The sequence below is a fragment of the Silene latifolia genome, chromosome X (assembly GCF_048544455.1).
Source record: "Silene latifolia isolate original U9 population chromosome X, ASM4854445v1, whole genome shotgun sequence".
Classification (NCBI taxonomy): domain Eukaryota; kingdom Viridiplantae; phylum Streptophyta; class Magnoliopsida; order Caryophyllales; family Caryophyllaceae; genus Silene; species Silene latifolia.
This window is the reverse complement of record NC_133537.1, coordinates 247,245,451-247,265,611: the sequence shown is the minus strand read 5'-3', so window position 1 is coordinate 247,265,611 and position 20,161 is coordinate 247,245,451. Positions and strand designations below refer to the sequence as shown.

The window sequence follows — 20,161 nt, the reverse complement described above, 5'->3', positions numbered from 1 at the left end:
CCCAAAGTTAAGTTGATTGCAAAATGTTACTTTGAAGTCATATCCGAGGAAGGGATGTCCTTTGATATTGTGCCATGTGAGAGATGACCGGATAGAGGGTCCGAAACGTTGATCGAGATACCGGTGGTGGGAGAGTTCGAGGATGTGTTTCGGAGGAGATTCCGGGTTGCCGCTGGAAGAGAGATAGATTTCACAGTAGAGTTGAAACCAGGGACGGGGCCAATCTCTAAGGCACCGTATCGTATGGGTCCTAAGGAGATGGAGGAGCTTAGGAAGCAGTTGGATGATTTGATAGAGAAGGGATACATTAGACCTAGTGTATCGCCGTGGGGAGCACCAGTTCTTTTTGTGAAGAAGAAAGATGAGAGTCTGAGGCTGTGCATAGACTACAGAGAGCTGAACCGAGTGACGGTGAAGAACAAGTATCCTTTGCCAAGGATAGATGACCTGTTTGATCAGTTGAGTGGTGCATCAGTCTTTTCTAAGATTGATTTGAGGTCGGGGTACCATCAGGTGAAGATTAGAGAGGTGGACATACCAAAGACGGCTTTCACGTCAAGGTATGGTCATTATGAGTATGTGGTGATGCCGTTTGGGTTATCTAATGCACCGGCAATGTTTATGGATTTGATGAATAGGATCTTTAGACCGTTTTTGGATAAGTTTGTAGTAGTGTTTATCGACGATATCTTAGTCTATTCTAAGACTAAGGAGGAACATGAGGAGCATCTGAGGATCGTGTTGCAAACTTTGAGGGAGCATGAGTTGTATGCTAAGCTATCCAAGTGTGAGTTCTGGTTAGATAAAGTGGCTTTTAAGGACATGTGATCTCTAAAGATGGGGTAGTGGATCCTGAAAGATAGAAGCGAAGGACAAAGTGGGAAGCACCAAAGAATGTTGCTGAGATCAGGAGTTTTCTGGGTTTAGCTGGGTACTACAGACGGTTCGTGAAAGATTTCTCCAAGATAGCTAGACCTATGACAGCGTTGATGAGGAAAGAGAACAGGTTTCGTTGGGATGAGAGTTGTGAGACGGCGTTCCAAACATTAAAGGAGCGTTTGACCACAGCTCCTGTCTTAGCATTGCCTGAAGGGAGTGAGAACTTTGAGGTTTATACAGATGCCTCAAAGAATGGGTTGGGATGTGTGTTGATGCAGAACGGTAAAGTGATTGCCTATGCTTCTAGGCAATTGAAGCCTTATGAGGAGAACTACCCTACTCATGATCTGGAGTTGGGTGCGGTGGTGTTTGCTCTCAAGATTTGGAGACATTACCTTTATGGAGCAATCTTTAAGGTATTTTCTGATCACAAGAGTCTCAAGTACATTTTCACTCAAAAGGAGTTGAACATGAGACAGAGGAGGTGGATGGAGTTGATTGGCGATTATGACATGGAAATCATCTACCATGAAGGGAAGGCCAATGTTGTTGCTGATGCTTTGAGTAGGAAGAGTGTACATTCTCTGTGTACAGCTCTATCTTTGATGGGGCTGAGAGATGAGGTAGCAAGGTTTGGGATACATATGATGCAGAAAGGAGACGTCATGGGTGATATGACAGTACATCTTGAGTTTTATGATGACATTCGAGGTAAACAGGCGTTGGATCCTAAGATAGTGGAGTGGAGAGCTGGAGTAGAGAAAGGGACAGTGTCCCGATTTTCTATTCATACAGATGGTAGTTTGAGGTTTGATGGTAGGTGGTGTGTTCCTAATGATGAGGAGTTGAAAAAGACTATCATGACAGAGGCGCATTGTACACCATACTCAGTACATCCGGGTGGTGACAAACTGTACAAGGATTTGAAGAAAACGTTTTAGTGGCCTGGGATGAAGAAAGAGACAGCTGAGTTTGTGTCCCGTTGTTTGACATGCCAAAGAGTTAAAGGGGAACAGCGACGACCACAAGGTAAGATACAGTCTTTAGAGGTACCTGAATGGAAGTGGGAATCCATTTCCATGGATTTCATTGTGGGTTTGCCAAAGAGTCAACAAGGTAACAACATGATTTGGGTAATAGTGGATCGACTGACCAAGTCAGCTCACTTTGTTCCAATGAAAGATACATGGACTAAAACACAATTGGCTATGGCTTATCGAAAGAACGTGCTTAAGTTACATGGAGTCCCTAAGGACATAGTGTCTGATAGAGATGCGATATTTATATCAAGGTTTTGGAAGGAGTTGCAGGAATCGTTGGGAACAACTTTGAAGATGAGTACAGCATTTCATCCTGCGACAGACGGACAGACTGAGAGAACAATCAAGACTCTTGAGGATATGTTGCGAGCTTGTGTGATGGACTTTGGTGGTAGCTGGGAACAGAGGTTGGACTTGATAGAATTTTCTTATAATAACAGCTATCACACTAGTATTGGTATGGCACCGTTTGAGGCTTTGTATGGGAGGAGATGTAGGAGTCCAATTTGTTGGGACGATAGTGCTGAGGCAGTGGTTTTAGGACCAGAGATGGTGCATGAGATGGTGGAACAGATTAAGATGATCAGGGAACGGATGAGGGCAGCTCAGGATAGGCAAAAGAGTTATGCAGATCTACATCGCAGGGACATAGAGTTTCAAGTGGGGGACAAGGTTCTTTTGAAAGTGTCTCCTATGCGTTGGGTTAGGAGATTTGGGAAGAAAGGCAAGTTAAGTCAGAAGTTTATCGGGCCTTATGAGATCTTAGAGCGAGTTGGGGAAGTTGCATATCGTCTGGCTTTACCAGCTGCGTTAGAGAGAGTGCATAATGTGTTTCATGTATCGCAGCTGCGAAAGTATGTGAGTGATCCGTCACATGTGTTAGAGGCAGAGAACTTAGAGCTAGATGAGTCCTTATCATATCTTGAGGTGCCTAAGCAGATTCTTGATCGAAAGGTTAGGAAGACTAGGAGTGGTGAGACAGTTTTGCTTAAGATCCTTTGGTCTAACCACGAGACTCAGGAAGCTACATGGGAACCAGAGGAAGCTATGAAAGAGCGTTACCCTTTCCTTTTTGATCAGGTATGTATGGTTACGGGTACGTAACCTTGAAAGAAAAGTAGATCTAGATACTTACATATTCATATATGATTTAATTTAATTTGTCATAAAATTAAATATGGATTTTATGCATGCAAACAAAAGAGCAAAATAGAGGAGAAATCATGTTCTTACATTGGATGTTTCGGTTTTGTGGGTACAAGAGAGATCACCTTTCTCTCTTGTTCTTGTGCTATCCTTAAATGGAAGAACCAAGATCCAAGTATAGGATCTCTCCCTAAGCTTAATCCCAAGGCTTTCTCTTAATAAAATTAATATTATAGGAACTAGTACAATATTAATTTGAAGAAAATTGAACCAAAATATTATGTAACACTTTGAATATTTCGGTTTTGTAGAGAGAAGAAGAGGAGAATTATTTTTCTCTCTAGAATTATATTTTGGATGAGTGTTGTAATGAATAATGATACACAACATTTTTGTATATTATTAGGTAAAAATATGAGAAAACCATGATGGTTTTCTCTTCTCAAAAACCGGGTGGAAGGGGGGCTTTTGGGTGAGCCAATGCATGCAATTGTTGCTCTCAACAATGTTTAATAGGGTTGCATGGCTAGACAATTAGGTAATCATTGTGTTTACTAATAAATTAAACAACACAATATTAACCTAATACCTCTTTAATTTCGGTACAATCATAATATGGAGTCCATATTAATTTTTGTCAATTGTCAATATGTCACATGTCCCATGTTACATAAATTTGTTATGTATTTTTAACAAATTAAAATCAACGTATTAATAAAAATACGTCACATACAAAATCGACTCAGTAATATCATAATTACTTGTACCAAAATATTTTACCATTTATAAATCACAACAGATTGTATTTATAATAATTCATTCAAATTTAATTGTTACCTTAAACAATTATTTCATCCGAGTAATGATACGATTCAATTACTCAGACCGTATCTTATTTAATCACATTTCAATATGATACGTAAATTTTACTTTCAAAATCGTCCGTCAATTTTCAAATAATTTAATTAACTCGTCACATTATACGACTAATTAAATAATCAATTAAGAGTGTTGCCCTATAGGTATGACCTAGGGGGTCAACTGATCACCACCGTCGCACGACAGTAATGTCAAACTCTAGTCGACCAATCATTACCGATATATGTTGACCAGATTGACATAACAATATTACTTCCCTATTGTATTCTTTATAATGAGATTTAAACATGTGATCATCATGATCAACAGTCGTGATCGCATTATTGTCGGAGGACACATATTCCAACAATCTCCCACTTGTCCTCGACAAGTGTGCGTCACCAATTCTCTTTTCCTATTACTATCTCCCACTCAATGCAAGGTGTCTTTCAGGTCGTACTTGCAAGTGATCATATCGAGAGTGGTTTCCTCGATCTGGAGAATAACTGATTGACCGGACTTATCTATCATAGATACTTTCCGAGCGTGGCCACGCATTTCCAGTTCATTACTCCTCGAGTGGCCCTGAGATATTGTTATAACCCTGACTAGGGGTGGACAATTCCTATCGCACTCATTCCCTTCGACTAGCCACAACCATCATAACCCAAAATATGCCCATTTGACCCCATTTACGAAGGTCGTAGTAACATAAATCAAAGTTAATCTGAAACTGTGCCATCTTAGGTGAATAGTCTTTAGTCAAAAGAATTGACTCATTTGAATACTATAGTAGCTCTCGCCACGACCAGGCTATATAAATTTCCAGAACTCTATAAGCGGTCATTAGGCCCGACAGAATGTTCCTAACAGTCTGCCTATGTGATCGACTAGTCATCTCACATGACTCTATGGCACTTGAACTTGCCATCAATCGCATCACACTCTAGTCACTTCGAGACGTCACCTCATACAAGTAACTATGGGCAAATACAATGTTAATCCATGTTCACTTTAACGGGGTTCAATTGTCTCTACAACCCGTTTGGATATAACAATGTACAAGGTGAGTTAATAACAACTCAAACGACAAATGTCGACATCACACTTGGGTAGTTAATATCATATTACAACCTTGTGATGTATATCGTAAGTGTAAACACTTATTGATTGCAATAGAAGTTTAACATGCTATGTGTCCATGTGGTCAAACTTCTTATACTTGCAATTTCCTTTACATTCATGTTCTTTCTCATAGCATGAATCTTACCAAGTACACATCAAGGTTCCCGACCTTGGTTTCGGTTCTTTAACTTGAAAGAACTTTCTTATCGACTATCACATAACGAACGAATTTATGATGAATGATATAACTTGTACTGATCAAGTATTCCATCCACACACAATGCACTAGGTATATGTTTTGTAGAATTTTGTAACAATTGTCAAGATTATTATCTTAGCACTTCTCACAAGTCCTAGCTTAACTAGGAAAGATTATTTTTGATTAACATCTTATTCAACCAAGCATCTTTCCAAAACTTCTCATTTCTCTTTCTAGGCTTGAAAGAATTGGGATTCTCATAAATCCTTATGTGTGCTCGGATTTTCTATAATATGTGCAACCTCTTAACACACAATGGAACATTCCGTCAAACACTGAAATCGCTCATCGGATTCTATTCGAGAATCCATGACGTTTCTATTATGGCTTACCAATCAATCATCATGCTCTTATACATGTACATGATTATTTTAATGGCGGAAACATTAGTTACTAATAATCACGAGATCAACCGTTCATAGGTTCAATGAACGACCATGACTGCTAATGGCAATTCCATTTTCATCTACATGAATAACCTATGTGAATGTTGATACGATGTGTATCTCTTAATACTAATCCAACATCCCTTGATGTAATTGGATTCATCATTGTCCATTTTCATCCAGAATTGAAAACTCAAATGCTTCTTTATGAAAGAAGGTATTATCTCGTCATTCTTCAATGAGTGATGAGTTGTAAATATTCAAAGGATGATAGCTCCCACTAAATTCCATGTCTTCACATGAGAATTTCTTAACTCCCACTCAATTTCACACATTTCGAAATTGACTTCTCAATCAAGAATTGAAATATAAATTGCACTTTATGCAAGTTATTAGGATAAAACCATATATGTTCCCATCATATCCTTTCAAAATACCTATTTTGAAGTGGTCTCATCTTAACCTTATGGAAAGAGATTTTTTAAATCTCCAACACACTCATGTCATAATGATGTGTAGCAATGTCATTATTCCAATATAAATAATATCTAGAATACGTCCTTCGAAAATACCATTTTGGAAGGAGGTTTAACCATTTCATAATAAGGTTAAGTAATGACATTTGCGTGGTTAAAACTTTGGCCATTGAAGATATTGGTATATCAATCTTTGCAACTCGATCATAACTAGTATGTTACTATGATTCATTTAGGCTCTTAAGTAAATCTCAAGGTTGAAACTATTGGTCAAATGTTTCATAAACTTAGTCAAAAACTTGTTAAGACTTTACATTAGTCATTTTTCTTCCAAAACTTTCTTTTGGTCTCCTCGTGTAGTTATCTTGAGAATATACTCTTATGAGTACTTCACTTGGTCTCCTTAGTCATATAGAACTAACTTGAGACCATAGATCTCATCTATTCGGCATACTATGTAAATAGATATACCTTCATTCAAATCATTCTCTCTTGCGTAGATCTTCATATACACAAGTACACAATTTTATCTTGCCTTGTGTGTTGTGTCCTCTCTTGCCTAGATCTTCATATACACAAGTACACAATTTTATCTTGCCTTGTGTGTTGTGTCCTCATTTTTCTCCCACTCTATCTTTAGAATAAATACACTTTAGATTCAAAGATAGCATATGAGACACAAATAATGATGTTGAAGTATAAGGAGAACTATCTCATAGATTGACTAATAGTTTTAGATTTCATATGTGTACTTGGTGATTGACATACCTTTAAGAGAGTTCATAGACTCAAAATCACTTTATAAATGATCATACACACGCCTTAAGCATGTGGACATATAATGAAACCCGTCATTATATTTGTCTATTAGATCACTTTAAGCGAATAATCTTATATTCCTAAGAGCAAGCATTTAAAGATGAAATTTTTAGAACATAAAAGGATAAATGATAAAACGGGTGAGACTTGGGTTGCAAACCAAGTCACCATTATCCAAAATACAAATCGTTATCCAAAATACCTTTCCATGTCGAACACGGAAACTTATAGTTCTAAAAATCCAAAACATAATTTAAAATAAGACAATGAAAAACAAAGCTCCATAAAAGCTATTCATAGCTTCTCCATGGTTTCTCATCCTTGCTTTTCCTTTCCCTTGTCTTTGCTTGGTGGAGGCCCTATTTACAATAAAAAGGGAGATACATTATCACAACTTTGCATCATAATACCATAGTTGAATTAGAAACATAAAAGAAGGATAGTCATTTACCTACTGGAGTAATCTTTCCAGCCTTAATATCACCAAGGTATTTGGAACAATTTCTTTTCCAATGTCCCATACCATTACAATAATGGCATTTATCAAGAGGACCCTTCTTGATCTTTGAGGTGCTAGCTTCACAAGTCTTAGCTTTGGTGAATGTGGGAGCTTGCTTCTTGCCCTTTCTCCCATTCTTCTTGAACTTCCCCTTACTCTTAGTGCTTATGTTAAGCACATCCTTGGGAGGGTTCACATTTAACCCCATGTCCCTCTCGGCTTGCACAAGTAACTTGTGCAACTCCTCAAGAGACACATCCTTGTCTTGCATGTTAAAATTCACCCGGAATTGAACATATGCTTTGACTTTGGACAAGGAGTGTAGAATCCTATCTACAATGAGTTCTTTGGGGATTTCAACCTTTTGAATTTTCAAGGTCTCGACAAGCTCCATAAGTTTGAGCACATGAGGGCTAACCTTTTGGCCCTCTTTGAAGTCGAGATCAAAGAATGCCGCGGCCGCCTCATATTGGACGATCCGCGGAGCTTGTGAAAACATGGTCACAAGTTTGGAGTAAATCTCATTAGCATTGCCCATTTTAAAGGCTCTCCTTTGGAGGTCCGCCTCCATCGCAAATATTAAGACATTTTTCATTGCGGCGGACTCCTTTTGGTAAGCCTCATATGCTTCCCTAGTAGCGGCGGTGGACCTAGTAGTAGGTTCGGGTGGAGAGGCCTCGGTAAGGTAACGAAGCTTGTCGTCACCTTCGGTGGCTAATTTGAGTTGGGCATCTCAATCGGAGAAATTTGACCCATTCTTTTCAAGTTTACATCGATCCATGAAGGATCGGAGCCATGATGAACTAGCGAGAGGTGTGGCGTTTGGAGTTGGTGTTGGTGTTGCCATTTGTTATGAAAAAGAAGTGGTCTACAAAAACAAAATATAAGGAGTAAAACAAATGTCGTTTTCACAATAATACTCGTAAAAATTGTATAATTTAAACAAGTTTTATGCATTTTTCTAGTGACCTCTACCCAACTAGATAAATGATTCCAAGACCCAAATTCATATCGACTTAGGCACGGGGTAGCCGATGAAACCTTTATCAATATAACTCGGTGGATTAACCTTTTAATCGATTCTACTTTTAGAACTCTTGGTCGATAAACTTACTCTAATGTTTATCTATAGCCCAAAACACATCAACAAGGGCACGGGGTAGCCGATGAAACCCTTATCAATTACTTTTGTTGAGTTCAATCCAAATTTCGAATAAATGTGTCCATTATCCAAACCCATATTAACTTAGGCACGGGGTAGCCGATGAAACCCTTATCAACATGAATTCGGTGGATTAGACATTTATCACCCACTTCCCCTACGTAACAAGGTTTGTACCCCGGGGTAGCCGAGTGCACTCCCTCGCGAAATAGGTTTTCATGGTTTCTACTATTTGGTAAGGCTACGTCTCAATTAATTGTTTTAGCGAGAGGTCATGTCAATTTATTATCTATCACGTTTTAAGTGAACTAAAGCGGTGAACTACGATAATTCTAATTGACACAGTCGATAAACTCGATAAAAAGATGATGATGCATGTTTTAGTTATGGCGATTTAGCGATGCATGTGACATAAAATAAAATGCAAGCATAAAAATAAATAAATCCTAGTATGGCCTTTCCTAAAATAGAAAAACTATTTAACTATTACAAATTCGGAAACCAACTCCATTGGTCCCTTGAACTTCGGTTGTGGCACGCATCTCGAGGTAACACCGTCTTTATGTATCGCCATTCTTGAAGAAATCCGTCTTTGGGAACTCCGGAATGAATAAAATTACATAATAAATTACATAATTTCCTATTATACATTTGTAACTAAAATAAAATAAATCTATTAAATTACAAAACGGTGATACGAGATCACAATAAAATTACAACCGAATCGATATTCCCATACATTTCGGGAAATACCAATTAAATCTAAGGCCATACTAAGTAAAATTACATAATTCAAAAATTACATAAATTAAAATTATGACAATCATAAAGAAAATGCAGCATTATAATATGTATGAACATGCTCAATTTTATGCTAAATCGACTTTAATTAGCCAATATCGTATATTACTCGGTTTTTACGGATTTGCGTGATTTCAACATTTTATAATCACAAAAATACATAAATTCATATTTATGCATAAGTTAATTACCCTAACCTCTTAGGACTCAAAATTTAGTCTTCACTAATAATTTGACCATAATTAACCCATATTTATAAAATTGTTCATAAATGGACCAAAAATTACAAAAATAAGCTATAAACTTCAAATAAATCACAAAATTTCAAATAAATTCAAAATTTGAAATTTAAACTTATGAAAATTCTGGAAAAATACCATGACACTCATAATGTTCAAAAAGTTAGGTTAAAATTTCGAAATTTTTCCGGAAAAACAATGTTGCGGTTTATCGATTTTAACTAAAATAATCATAAAAACATGGGAAAAATTATATTCATAAACTTTTCAATTTTAGATCTGAAAAATATAATAAAATGCAACATTAGACGTTTTTCCTAAGTCATAGATTATGTTTTATTAATTTTTCACTAATAATGTCACTATTTATGCTATTTTTCTTCAAAAATCCATAAATCATGCAAAAAGACTTCTTTATAGCCAATTATTTTACACACATCTTTTAAAATTTCATGTGACAACATACTAATTTTCTATGACCAGATTCGAAATTTAACTCATATTAACCTATTTTTCACCTAAATCCGAATTTAATAATGAAAAATCCATTTTTCGAGCATAACAAGTCCAAAAATTATGAAAATTTACAGGTTATCTCAAAATAATATATGTGACAATATATCCAAAAATCAATGGAAAATTCGAAGTATAGCTAATTTTAGACCGAAAATGACATTTTTACTCATAAAATCATATTTAAATGCCATTAATGTATAATATGAACAATAAATGACATTTTAGGACCAGAAATATTAACATGCATGAATTAATTTCGTGATATATCATAATAACACAAATTTTACAAGTTTTATTTGTTATTCTTATAACTCGGAAAAACTTTTAACCGATTTGCATGCAAACAACCGTGGCTCTTGATACCGATTGAAAGAAAAGTAGATCTATATACTTACATATTCATATATGATTTAATTTAATTTGTCATAAAATTAAATATGGATTTTATGCATGCAAACAAAAGAGCAAAATAGAGGAGAAATCATGTTCTTACATTGGATGTTTCGGTTTTGTGGGCACAAGAGAGATCACCTTTCTCTCTTGTTCTTGTGCTATCCTTAAATGGAAGAACCAAGATCCAAGTATAGGATCTCTCCCTAAGCTTAATACCCAAGGCTTTCTCTTAATAAAATTAATATTATAGGAACTAGTACAATATTAATTTGAAGAAAATTGAACCAAAATATTATGTAACACTTTGAATATTTCGGTTTTGTAGAGAGAAGAAGAGGAGAATTATTTTTCTCTCTAGAATTATATTTTGGATGAGTGTTGGAATGAATAATGATACACAACATTTTTGTATATTATTAGGTAAAAATATGAGAAAACCATGATGGTTTTCTCTTCTCAAAAACCGGTGGAAGGGGGCTTTTGGGTGAGCCAATGCATGCAATTGTTGCTCTCAACAATGTTTAATAGGGTTGCATAGCTAGACAATTAGGTAATCATTGTGTTTACTAATAAATTAAACAACACAATATTAACCTAATACCTCTTTAATTTCGGTACAATCATAATATGGAGTCCATATTAATTTTTGTCAATTGTCAATATGTCACATGTCCCATGTTACATAAATTTGTTATGTATTTTTAACAAATTAAAATCAACGTATTAATAAAAATACGTCACATACAAAATCGACTCAATAATATTATAATTACTTGTACCAAAATATTTTACCATTTATAAATCACAACAGATTGTATTTATAATAATTCATTCAAATTTAATTGTTACCTTAAACAATTATTTCATCTGAGTAATGATACGATTCAATTACTCAGACCGTATCTTATTTAATCACATTTCAATATGATACGTAAATTTTACTTCCAAAATCGTCCGTCAATTTTCAAATAATTTAATTAACTCGTAACATTATACGACTAATTAAATAATCAATTAAGAGTGTTGCCCTATAGGTATGACCTAGGGGGTCAACGATCACCACCGTCGCACGACGGAATGTCAAACTCTAGTCGACCAATCATTACCGATATATGTTGACCAGTTGACAGTAACAATATTACTTCCCTATTGTATTCTTTATAATGAGATTCAAACATGTGATCATCATGATCAACAGTCGTGATCGCATTATTGTCGAAGGACACATATTCCAACAAACCTTGTTTCTTTTAGGGGGATAGGAGATGATCGCAAAGAGTTTTAAACCGTTTTTATACCCTTTTAGTATGTTGTGTCGGCATGTTTGTCGGGATGAGTTGGGTTAGTACCATGTTTTATGTTGGGTTTTGTTTTGTTAGTGAGTCGGAAGCGTTGGGGGAGTACCTTTGTTTAGTAGTAGTTTGAACTTCGGGGACGAAGTTCTTTTTAAGGAGGGAAGACTGTAATACTCCGGATTTATGAGTCTTTGGGTACTCTATCAAGTAGGCCTTACTCTGTCGAGTAAGGGTAAGATGCGTTTTAGAAAAGTTTCTGACCTGTTGGGTACTCGATCGAGTAACTAGGATACTCGATCGAGTAAGGGGGTACTCGATCGAGTACCTTGGGTACTCGATCGAGTAGCCGGTTTTACGGGGAGTTTTCTCGGGTTTTGTTAATTATGCGATTAAGATATATAACCTTCGTCGTCATTATTCTAAATCACTTTTGCAAAACCTAAATTACTGTTTAAGAGAGAAAGCAAGCAAGTTCACCATCTTAATCGCATTGTTAGCAATTCCTGGAGTTTGGGAGGTCGGTTCTCGTCGTTGATTATACCGTTGAGTTCCTTGCGTCGAGGGTAAGATCTATGTACCCTTTTTATTGTCTTTCCTTTATTTTGGTTAAACCCTAATAGAGGGATTTGGGGGTTTTTGAATAGTATGTGATTTGGTAGCATTTATATGTCGTATGATAGGAGGAGGGTTCATAGAGGAAGCTTTTTGATACAGCAGTAGAGACCGTCTGACAGTGTGCTTTCCAGGTAGGATTTCCTACTCAGTATTAGTCCCATAATGGGATGATTGTTGATGTGTTGTGATTGGTTGTTTGATATAGTAATTGTATTGTGATTGTGATTGTGATCGTTGTCTATGGTTCGCGAGGCGTGGCCTCGGCTAAGTGAGGTCACTTGCGGGAGTGGCTTCACGCCCTAGTTTCGCCTTCTGTGGAACCCGCCACAGAAGGGATGTGCACATTAATGGACAGGGTTATCGCTCACTATGTGGAGCGGGGATTTGGTGGGTACGACTGCGGTCCCCCATCGGCGGTAATGGTCCAAAGGGACGATCGATGATTGAGATGATTGAATTTGGCGTGATTGTGTGTGTGTGACAGTTAAGCTGTCTGTTTATCTTATTGTTAATATATATTGAGTTGTGTGATTAGTACTGACCCCGGTGTTGTTTTGTAAACCTGCGGTGATCTATTCGGGGATAGTGAGCAGATATTGAGCAGGTATGAGATGAGTACTGGGATGGCTGGGATGGCCACGACATGATGATAGGAGTCTTCCGCTGTAGCTTATTAGTTTATTTACATTTCAGCTAGAACAGTCAGTTTGAGAACATGTATTACACTTTTGGTTTGGTTTTTGAGAATTGTAACTCTTCGCTAAGTATTTATATTTAAACGTTGTTTCTTCATTGTTTATTTGATTATCATTGCCTCGGGTAACCGAGATGGTAATGTCTTCATACCTGGGTGGTCCTGGTAAGGCACTTGGAGTATGGGGGTGTTACAATAACAGTCAGCACCTCATCCCCGACAACAAGCTTAATGCTCATAATCCTATCACTCTTTCTCAATACTTCTACCACATCATCGATGTAATATTTATCAATGACAATACTCAATCCATTACGACTTTTGTCTTTACCCGTATTGGCCGTGTACCAAAGCTTATAACCCCAAGGCTCTATCACCCTTGCTTTATCTCCGACCCACTTTGTCACTTTTAGGCACATTATATGCACTCTCCTCCTTTTCATAACCTCCCCTACCTCAGCTAATCTTCCTATCAAAGAGCCAACATTCCAAGTACCAAAACGTAACCTACTACCCTTCCTAAAGTCATGCGTTGATTTCTTTACCCGCTCTTGATCATGCTTCCTGGATCCAAACCAATTTGACACCACGCCCATACTTTGAGATGGCGCGCCGCTTTCGGGTGACGACCTAACATTCCTTGCATATTTTTCACTACACCTGGGTCTAGAAGATGTAGCGCACCCTTACCTATTTGACACCACCCCAGGTGTAAAAATGGCGCGTCGCTTCCTGGCGATGACCTAGCAACCTTCACATACTTTTCATTACACCCGGGTCTAAGAAGTGCAGCGCATCGCTTTTAAGGAGACGCCTCAACGATGTTCAAATTCTGATTCATGTCCATAAAATGTAACTAAATTTATATGCTGGCTGCCACAGACCAACCGCAATCCTCCTCCTTTATCCGGGCTTGGGATCGGTAGTGAATGCCCGAAAACACTCACAAGCGGAGTTATGAATAATGTTAAAATAACAAAATAATATATCGACATATATATTTAAAAACAAATTCTCATTGAAAGCAGACACTATCCGTCACAAGCTGAATACGGATAGTTCTCCTCTCACAATATGCAAGTGGCAAATAATTGGTAATTAAATGGAGTACCCTCATTTACCCCCCCCCCCCGCGTGATATTATAAGAGGGGCACTATCCGTCTTCAGCTTATGACGGATAGTGCTCATTTTCAATGAGATAAACTGATATTTAAAAAACGTAATTTACACACATCGACATTATACAACCCAAATTAATTTACACTCCTATTTATCTCTCCCTCATAACCTTATTTAACCTAATGACTCTTACCCTCCCTCACTTTCAGTGTAATTTTATTAGGCCACCGCTCTCTATCTCCCTCTTTCACACTCTATAAGTTAATAGCTATAGCTATCTCATTTAATCATAGATCCATCTTCATCATCTTAAACTTTGTTGTACCCTCTCTGCTTCAACCTCAAGAAAAAATAAAAAAAATAAAAAGAGGATAGATTACCGTCTAATTTTCCGCCTCATCTTCAATTTGCATAGCATATATTCTCGTTTACACCTTTTACATTCAAATTTAATGGATTTAATATCATCATTGGAGTTACTTGAAGAGTATAATCAGAAGATGACTTCATGCAAGTATCATCCGAAACTTAGGGGTTGTTTGGTTGATCAAGGAATTTAATTTTCCTAGGAAAATACAATTCATGGGAACTAAGTTCCCTCATCCAATTCGGGTGAATTTCGGAAAAGTGTTTGGTTACTCATGTAGGAATTAAATTCCACAGAAACTTTCAATGACCAAGGGGGGAGTAGGTAAGCAACTTCTCACATCATGTAGCCATTGGAAGTTCCTGGGAAATTCTAATTCCTACATTTTCCAAAATTTATGGCAACCAAACAACCCATGTTTTTTAAAATCATGGGATTTTCCAATGCCTATGTTTTCTAAGTGGCAACAAAAAGACCCCTTATATCTGGATTTTTTTACTTCGCTTGAATGTATTTTAAGATACATATTTTTTCAATTTTTTACAATTTTTCAATGTGCTTATTTGAAAGAATTTTCTGATCTTATATGCTCCTTGTATATTTATTATATTTATTTTGATATGGTTTTTTTAATGACAAATCTGTATATTTTTTTTTCTACTTTAATAGGAATGCTCTTTTTACTTCGAAACTTCTTAGTTCTCAAAGTTCCATTTGTTAATCTAACCATTGATATCCATATCAAACCTAAAATTTTTTACTTAAAAAAAAGTCGGGTATGATAATTATTATTCAATTAATTTTATGATATGTTGATTATTTTCTAACAAAATTTAAACAATATTGTTATTAATTTCGTTATTCTATACATCTATAGCTGTGCATTATGTTTTTTTAAGCTTTCATTTTTATTTTTGAGCTTATTTTTTTAAAAAAAATTTAGATGATCGATTGAAATTTAAATTAAAATTAGAGGTTGATTATAGTTCACATTATTATATGATTGGCAACATAGAACTATATAATCATTATATTAGATTTGATCCCAATTTTGTATCATATTTTTTTATAATAATTTTTATAAATTAGGAATCTCTGAAATCATAAAATAAGAGTATTAATTACGAGTATAATTTTTGTCAAACTGATGCACATAGAAAAGTAGGAAGGGTGAAATGTTGAAATTAATTGTTCCTGAAATCACGTTGCCCACATTAGAAGTAGAAAAGTGAATTTTTCCTAAATACTAGTTTTAGTCCCGTGTAAAAAAAATGCACGAGCAACTTTTAAAAAATACAAACAAAATAAAAAGTTGTGTTATTATATATAAGTAGATAAGTTTTTTTTTTTTTTACATTTTGTAATTATGTTTCATTAAACAAAATATGGACGGAGGTATATTATTCATTTTATGAAAAAAAAAAAAATCAAATTATATAAATTAAACTTCAAAATATATAAATTTTATATTTTAATTGTGAATATTAAAGCAATGCATAATCAGAATTTATAAGGTGAACATTAGTATAATTAATTAATTATAATTGAAATTTGTTGAATCAAACTATACAAATAAATTGTGTTGAGGTAAATGGGTAGAATTTTAAGTGGTGGGGTCATGTTTTTTTTAACCCTCAAATCAAGCAACCAAATCACATTCCGGGTATCCTTTTATCTTTATGGTTACTTTGTGATTAATAGAAGTCTTCGGATTTCGTTTATGGTTTTCATCCGCATCCTCAAGGATGTTATAGGTTGATTTATAATCATCCTAATTTCCTTACCTTATCAAAAAAAAAGAATCATATTCCTCTAAAAAAACTCAGCTTTTATATATATAAGATAAGGGACCATTCAGGAGTCGTTAAAAAACTCGAATTTTATACTAGGTAGATAGGAAAATGGATGACAATAATTTAATGCATAATTGAATGTCATTATTAGCAAGTTGTTAGCAAATTGATCAAGTGGGTGGAGGTGTATTGATTAAGTTGATAAAGGTAGTAATGAGCAAGTGGAGAGAATGTGGGCAAGTGGATTGACATAACACGAATCTAATCCTCCCAATACAGTCATTATACGTTCATGCTCATCAGCTAAAAATATTACCATCGCGACGGGCTTGGAAAAATAATAAATCTACGCTCTTGAAACCCATCAATGGGAGTCCGGATTATCATTTTCCGGAGCGTTTTAAGATGCCAAATTTTCTACTTATACGGGTATTGCATAACGACGTTAACTAACATGCTAAAGTGGATGATTAGTCTTATTAAGCACTCTATTGCATATGGCTATGCAAGTAGGATAGCGGGTACGAGTTTATAACACAATTTACTATATGACTCAGGTAATCCATGCGGTTTAGGTTTGCGTGTTCTCCTAAGTCGTAACTTAACCATTATAACTATCGAAAATTTGGTTTGCTATTTAAGGACTGATCAAAATCTAAACATACTTAATTAATCTAATTACGGATAACGATGGTGAGTTTAACACAGGGGATTACACTAATCATTTTAAAAAATTATGAAAATGTTTTCATTTTTGGTGACAAAAAATTATGTTTATAAGTTGACTATGCGCGATAAGATAAAAAAAACGGAGAATATAACTAAGATGCGACAATTCGGGTCGAGCGGGTCAGTGGGTCGGGTTTGAGTCGGGTCAAGTCGGGTTGGGTCATATCAGGTTAGCCTATCCTTTCGGGTCGAGTCGGGTCAAGTATGGGCCGGTCATTACGGGCCCAGTTACTTCATCGCAATATTTCAAATTTTGACCATTAAATATAGTTTTTAACCATTATTTAGTTTAATTATTTCATTATTAAGTCAAACTTATTGATCTAAACACAAAATCACTTTCATTTTGATAAATATTAAGCTTAATAATTATCGGGTTATCAATTTAATCGAGTCAATATCAAGTCGAGTCCGGTTCGGGTTCGGGTCATTGATAATTGGGTCGTGTCGGGTTACAGGTAATCATCGGGTCGGGTTGGTTCGATTTTAGGTTGTAATATTCCCGAGTTCTATCGAGACGGGTTTGTTCGGGTTCAGGTCGAGTCAGTTCTACGGCCATAACTAAAATGAATGATACGTATCACACTATATATCATGTTTTTTTATCCGATCATGAGACTTATTACCTTTCATTTGACAGATAAATAGATAATCACCAATCATTTTTAAAAAGTATGAAATGTTTTCTCGGTGACCAAAAATTATGAAAATGTTGTAAGTTGATTATGCGTCATAAGGTAAGAAAAGAGTATATCCCTCCTATTCATTCATTTCTTCATCTATCATTTTTGTATAATAAATAAGAAAATAGATTTGGACAATAAAAAACACAGAACCCTAAATGTAATTGAATTTGGACCACAAAAAACATACAACGCAGACATGGCAATGGGTCGGGTTTGGGTCGGGTCCCCGCAAATCCGGACCCCAACTCTGACGCGTAATGCTAACCTAGGACCCACACCCGACCCAGACCCGTAAGGGTCTAAAATTAGCAGACCCATACCAAATACTACGGATATGGGTCGGGTCCAAATCTACATGTGGGTCCTATCTTCAACAACATTTTTTTTTTGACAATCGGGTTAACAAGGTCTACAGTTTAATAGCACGCTTAGCTAACCTATGAGCGGATTTATTACAAATTCTAGGTACATAAGCAAAAGAAACGCAGTGAAAGTTTGCTGCTACTTCAGTGATATCTTCAACAGTATTCCTTATCCAATGTTTGAGTTGAGAGAACTTTAGGACTTGAGCAAGAACCTGTAAACAATCAGAGAAAATGGTAACATGAAGGATATTGCGAGAGAGCGCCCACTTCAAGGCCTCCCTAATTGCCAAAGCTTCCGCCTGCTCAGCATTTTCAGCACTTCCTTTGATACAGAATTCACACACAACCTCATTACCAACCATAATACACCCACCCAGACCAGTAACAAGCTCTGTAGACCACGCCGCATCTACATAAATATGAGACTGAGAGCAGTTCAGAGAACCCTGGATCAAAGGAAAGAGAACTCCATTCCTAAGGTTAATCAAGTCTTCCTCCCAAGGTGTTTGGGAAGTCAAGGACCCCGATTTCCTGTCCTCCGTTGAAAGAGACAAATTAAGAGAATCTTGGTATAGTAAGATAGAACCTATAGGGGAACACTCAGAATTATCAAAGACCTTTCTGCACCTTACCACTCATATAGTCCAGATAGTACACAAAAAGGAAAGACAAGACTCATGTTTATTATCAGCCTTAAAAAGAATAGAAAGCCAATTACACACCCAAGAATGGAGGTTCAAATTATCCCCTGATTGAGCCCAAATCCCCAGAACACTTCCAGCCCAAACTCTACTAGCAAATGAACAATCACGGAAAAGATGATCAGGCGTTTCCGTTTCTTGTGAGTCACAAAGCACACAAGTAAAGGGGCCATCAAAACCCCTCTTTAAGAAACCCTCCCCACAGGGCAACAAATCAGTGAAAATTTTCCAAATAAGAATGATCCAGCTTTTTGGCCCTGGAAGGTTCCAAAGGATTTTCTGAAAAACACCCATACACGCAGCTGGAACTCTTGAAAGGTCCTTCGGGGTAGCTGAAGTATTCCAAGTGTTTTTTAGTGCAATGCGATAGCCAATCTTAACTGAATAATTTCCAGACGACGAAGCCGACCAGAAGAAATTATCACTGCCTTCAGAGCATCGAATCGGAATAGCAAGAATGTATTTCACAGAGGTTTCATTAAAAAACATTGACACGAATCTAAGGTCCTAACAGCTATTGTTACAAATAAGATGTTTGATTCTCAAGTTACTCAAATTAGGGGAATCGGTAAGAAGCCCTAAACATAGAGATTTCGGCACCATTCCATTAACCCATTTAGTATTCCAAACACTAAGATCAGAATGTGGAGAGATGTTCCAAGCTAAGAGAGGTTTAATGAGTTGAAGGCCCCAAACGATACCTTTCCATCCCCACGAAGAATTACTCTTGCCATCATTAAAATGCAGATCGCCATCACGCCATCTTAGGCCATATTTAGCCCCAATAGACTTACTAAGAATAGAATCTGGGTGGGTGATCATTCTCCATCCAATATTAGCTAAGAGAGCTTGATTGAAGTCTTTCATACGTCTAATACCCAGTCCAGCATTCTCTTTAGGTTGGCTTAGGAAAAGCCTACTACACCAACTAATAGAAGGAGATTTCTTATGACCCGCCCACCAAAAATGTGACAAGATAGCATCCAATCTTTTTGTCACACTTATCGGTATTTTGAATACTGATAGAAAGTAAACAGAAAGGGAAGACAAGACAGAAGAAATCAAAGTCAATCTACCCGCCGGCGATAGAAGAACACAATTCCATGAGGATAATCGTTTCCTAACCTTGTCAATGATAAACTCAAAAATTTCTCTTTTGCTTTTGTTACACCCAGAGAGGCCCACATCAGTAGGAATA

General features: G+C 36.3%; 1 protein-coding gene and 1 long non-coding RNA gene across 2 annotated transcripts in view; one reads left to right on the top strand and one right to left on the bottom strand.

The window, feature by feature from the left end:
* LOC141621763 (uncharacterized) overlaps positions 1-13,263 on the top strand; it is a 43,200-nt gene extending 29,937 nt beyond the window's left edge. Inside the window, exons 3-4 of the long non-coding RNA XR_012532652.1 lie at positions 12,574-12,639; positions 13,095-13,263. This is a non-coding gene — a long non-coding RNA (uncharacterized LOC141621763). The remainder of the gene's footprint in view (positions 1-12,573; positions 12,640-13,094) is intronic.
* A 5,043-nt stretch (positions 13,264-18,306) lies between these two features.
* Positions 18,307-19,452, bottom strand: LOC141619893 (uncharacterized). The gene is made up of 2 exons (XM_074436908.1): positions 18,933-19,452; positions 18,307-18,848 (listed from the first exon to the last, which is right to left on the bottom strand). Exons 1-2 carry the CDS (start codon positions 19,450-19,452, stop codon positions 18,307-18,309), a joined length of 1,062 nt encoding a protein of 353 aa, XP_074293009.1.
* Between the last annotated feature and the right edge of the window lie 709 nt (positions 19,453-20,161).

Coding starts and splice junctions, on each gene's coding strand:
- LOC141619893 (XM_074436908.1), bottom strand. CDS start 19,452: ATGTTTTTTAATGAAACCTCTGTGAAATACATTCTTGCTATTCCGATT. Junction 18,849..18,932: donor TGATAATAAACATGAGTCTT/GTCTTTCCTTTT, acceptor GTTCCCCTATAG/GTTCTATCTTACTATACCAA.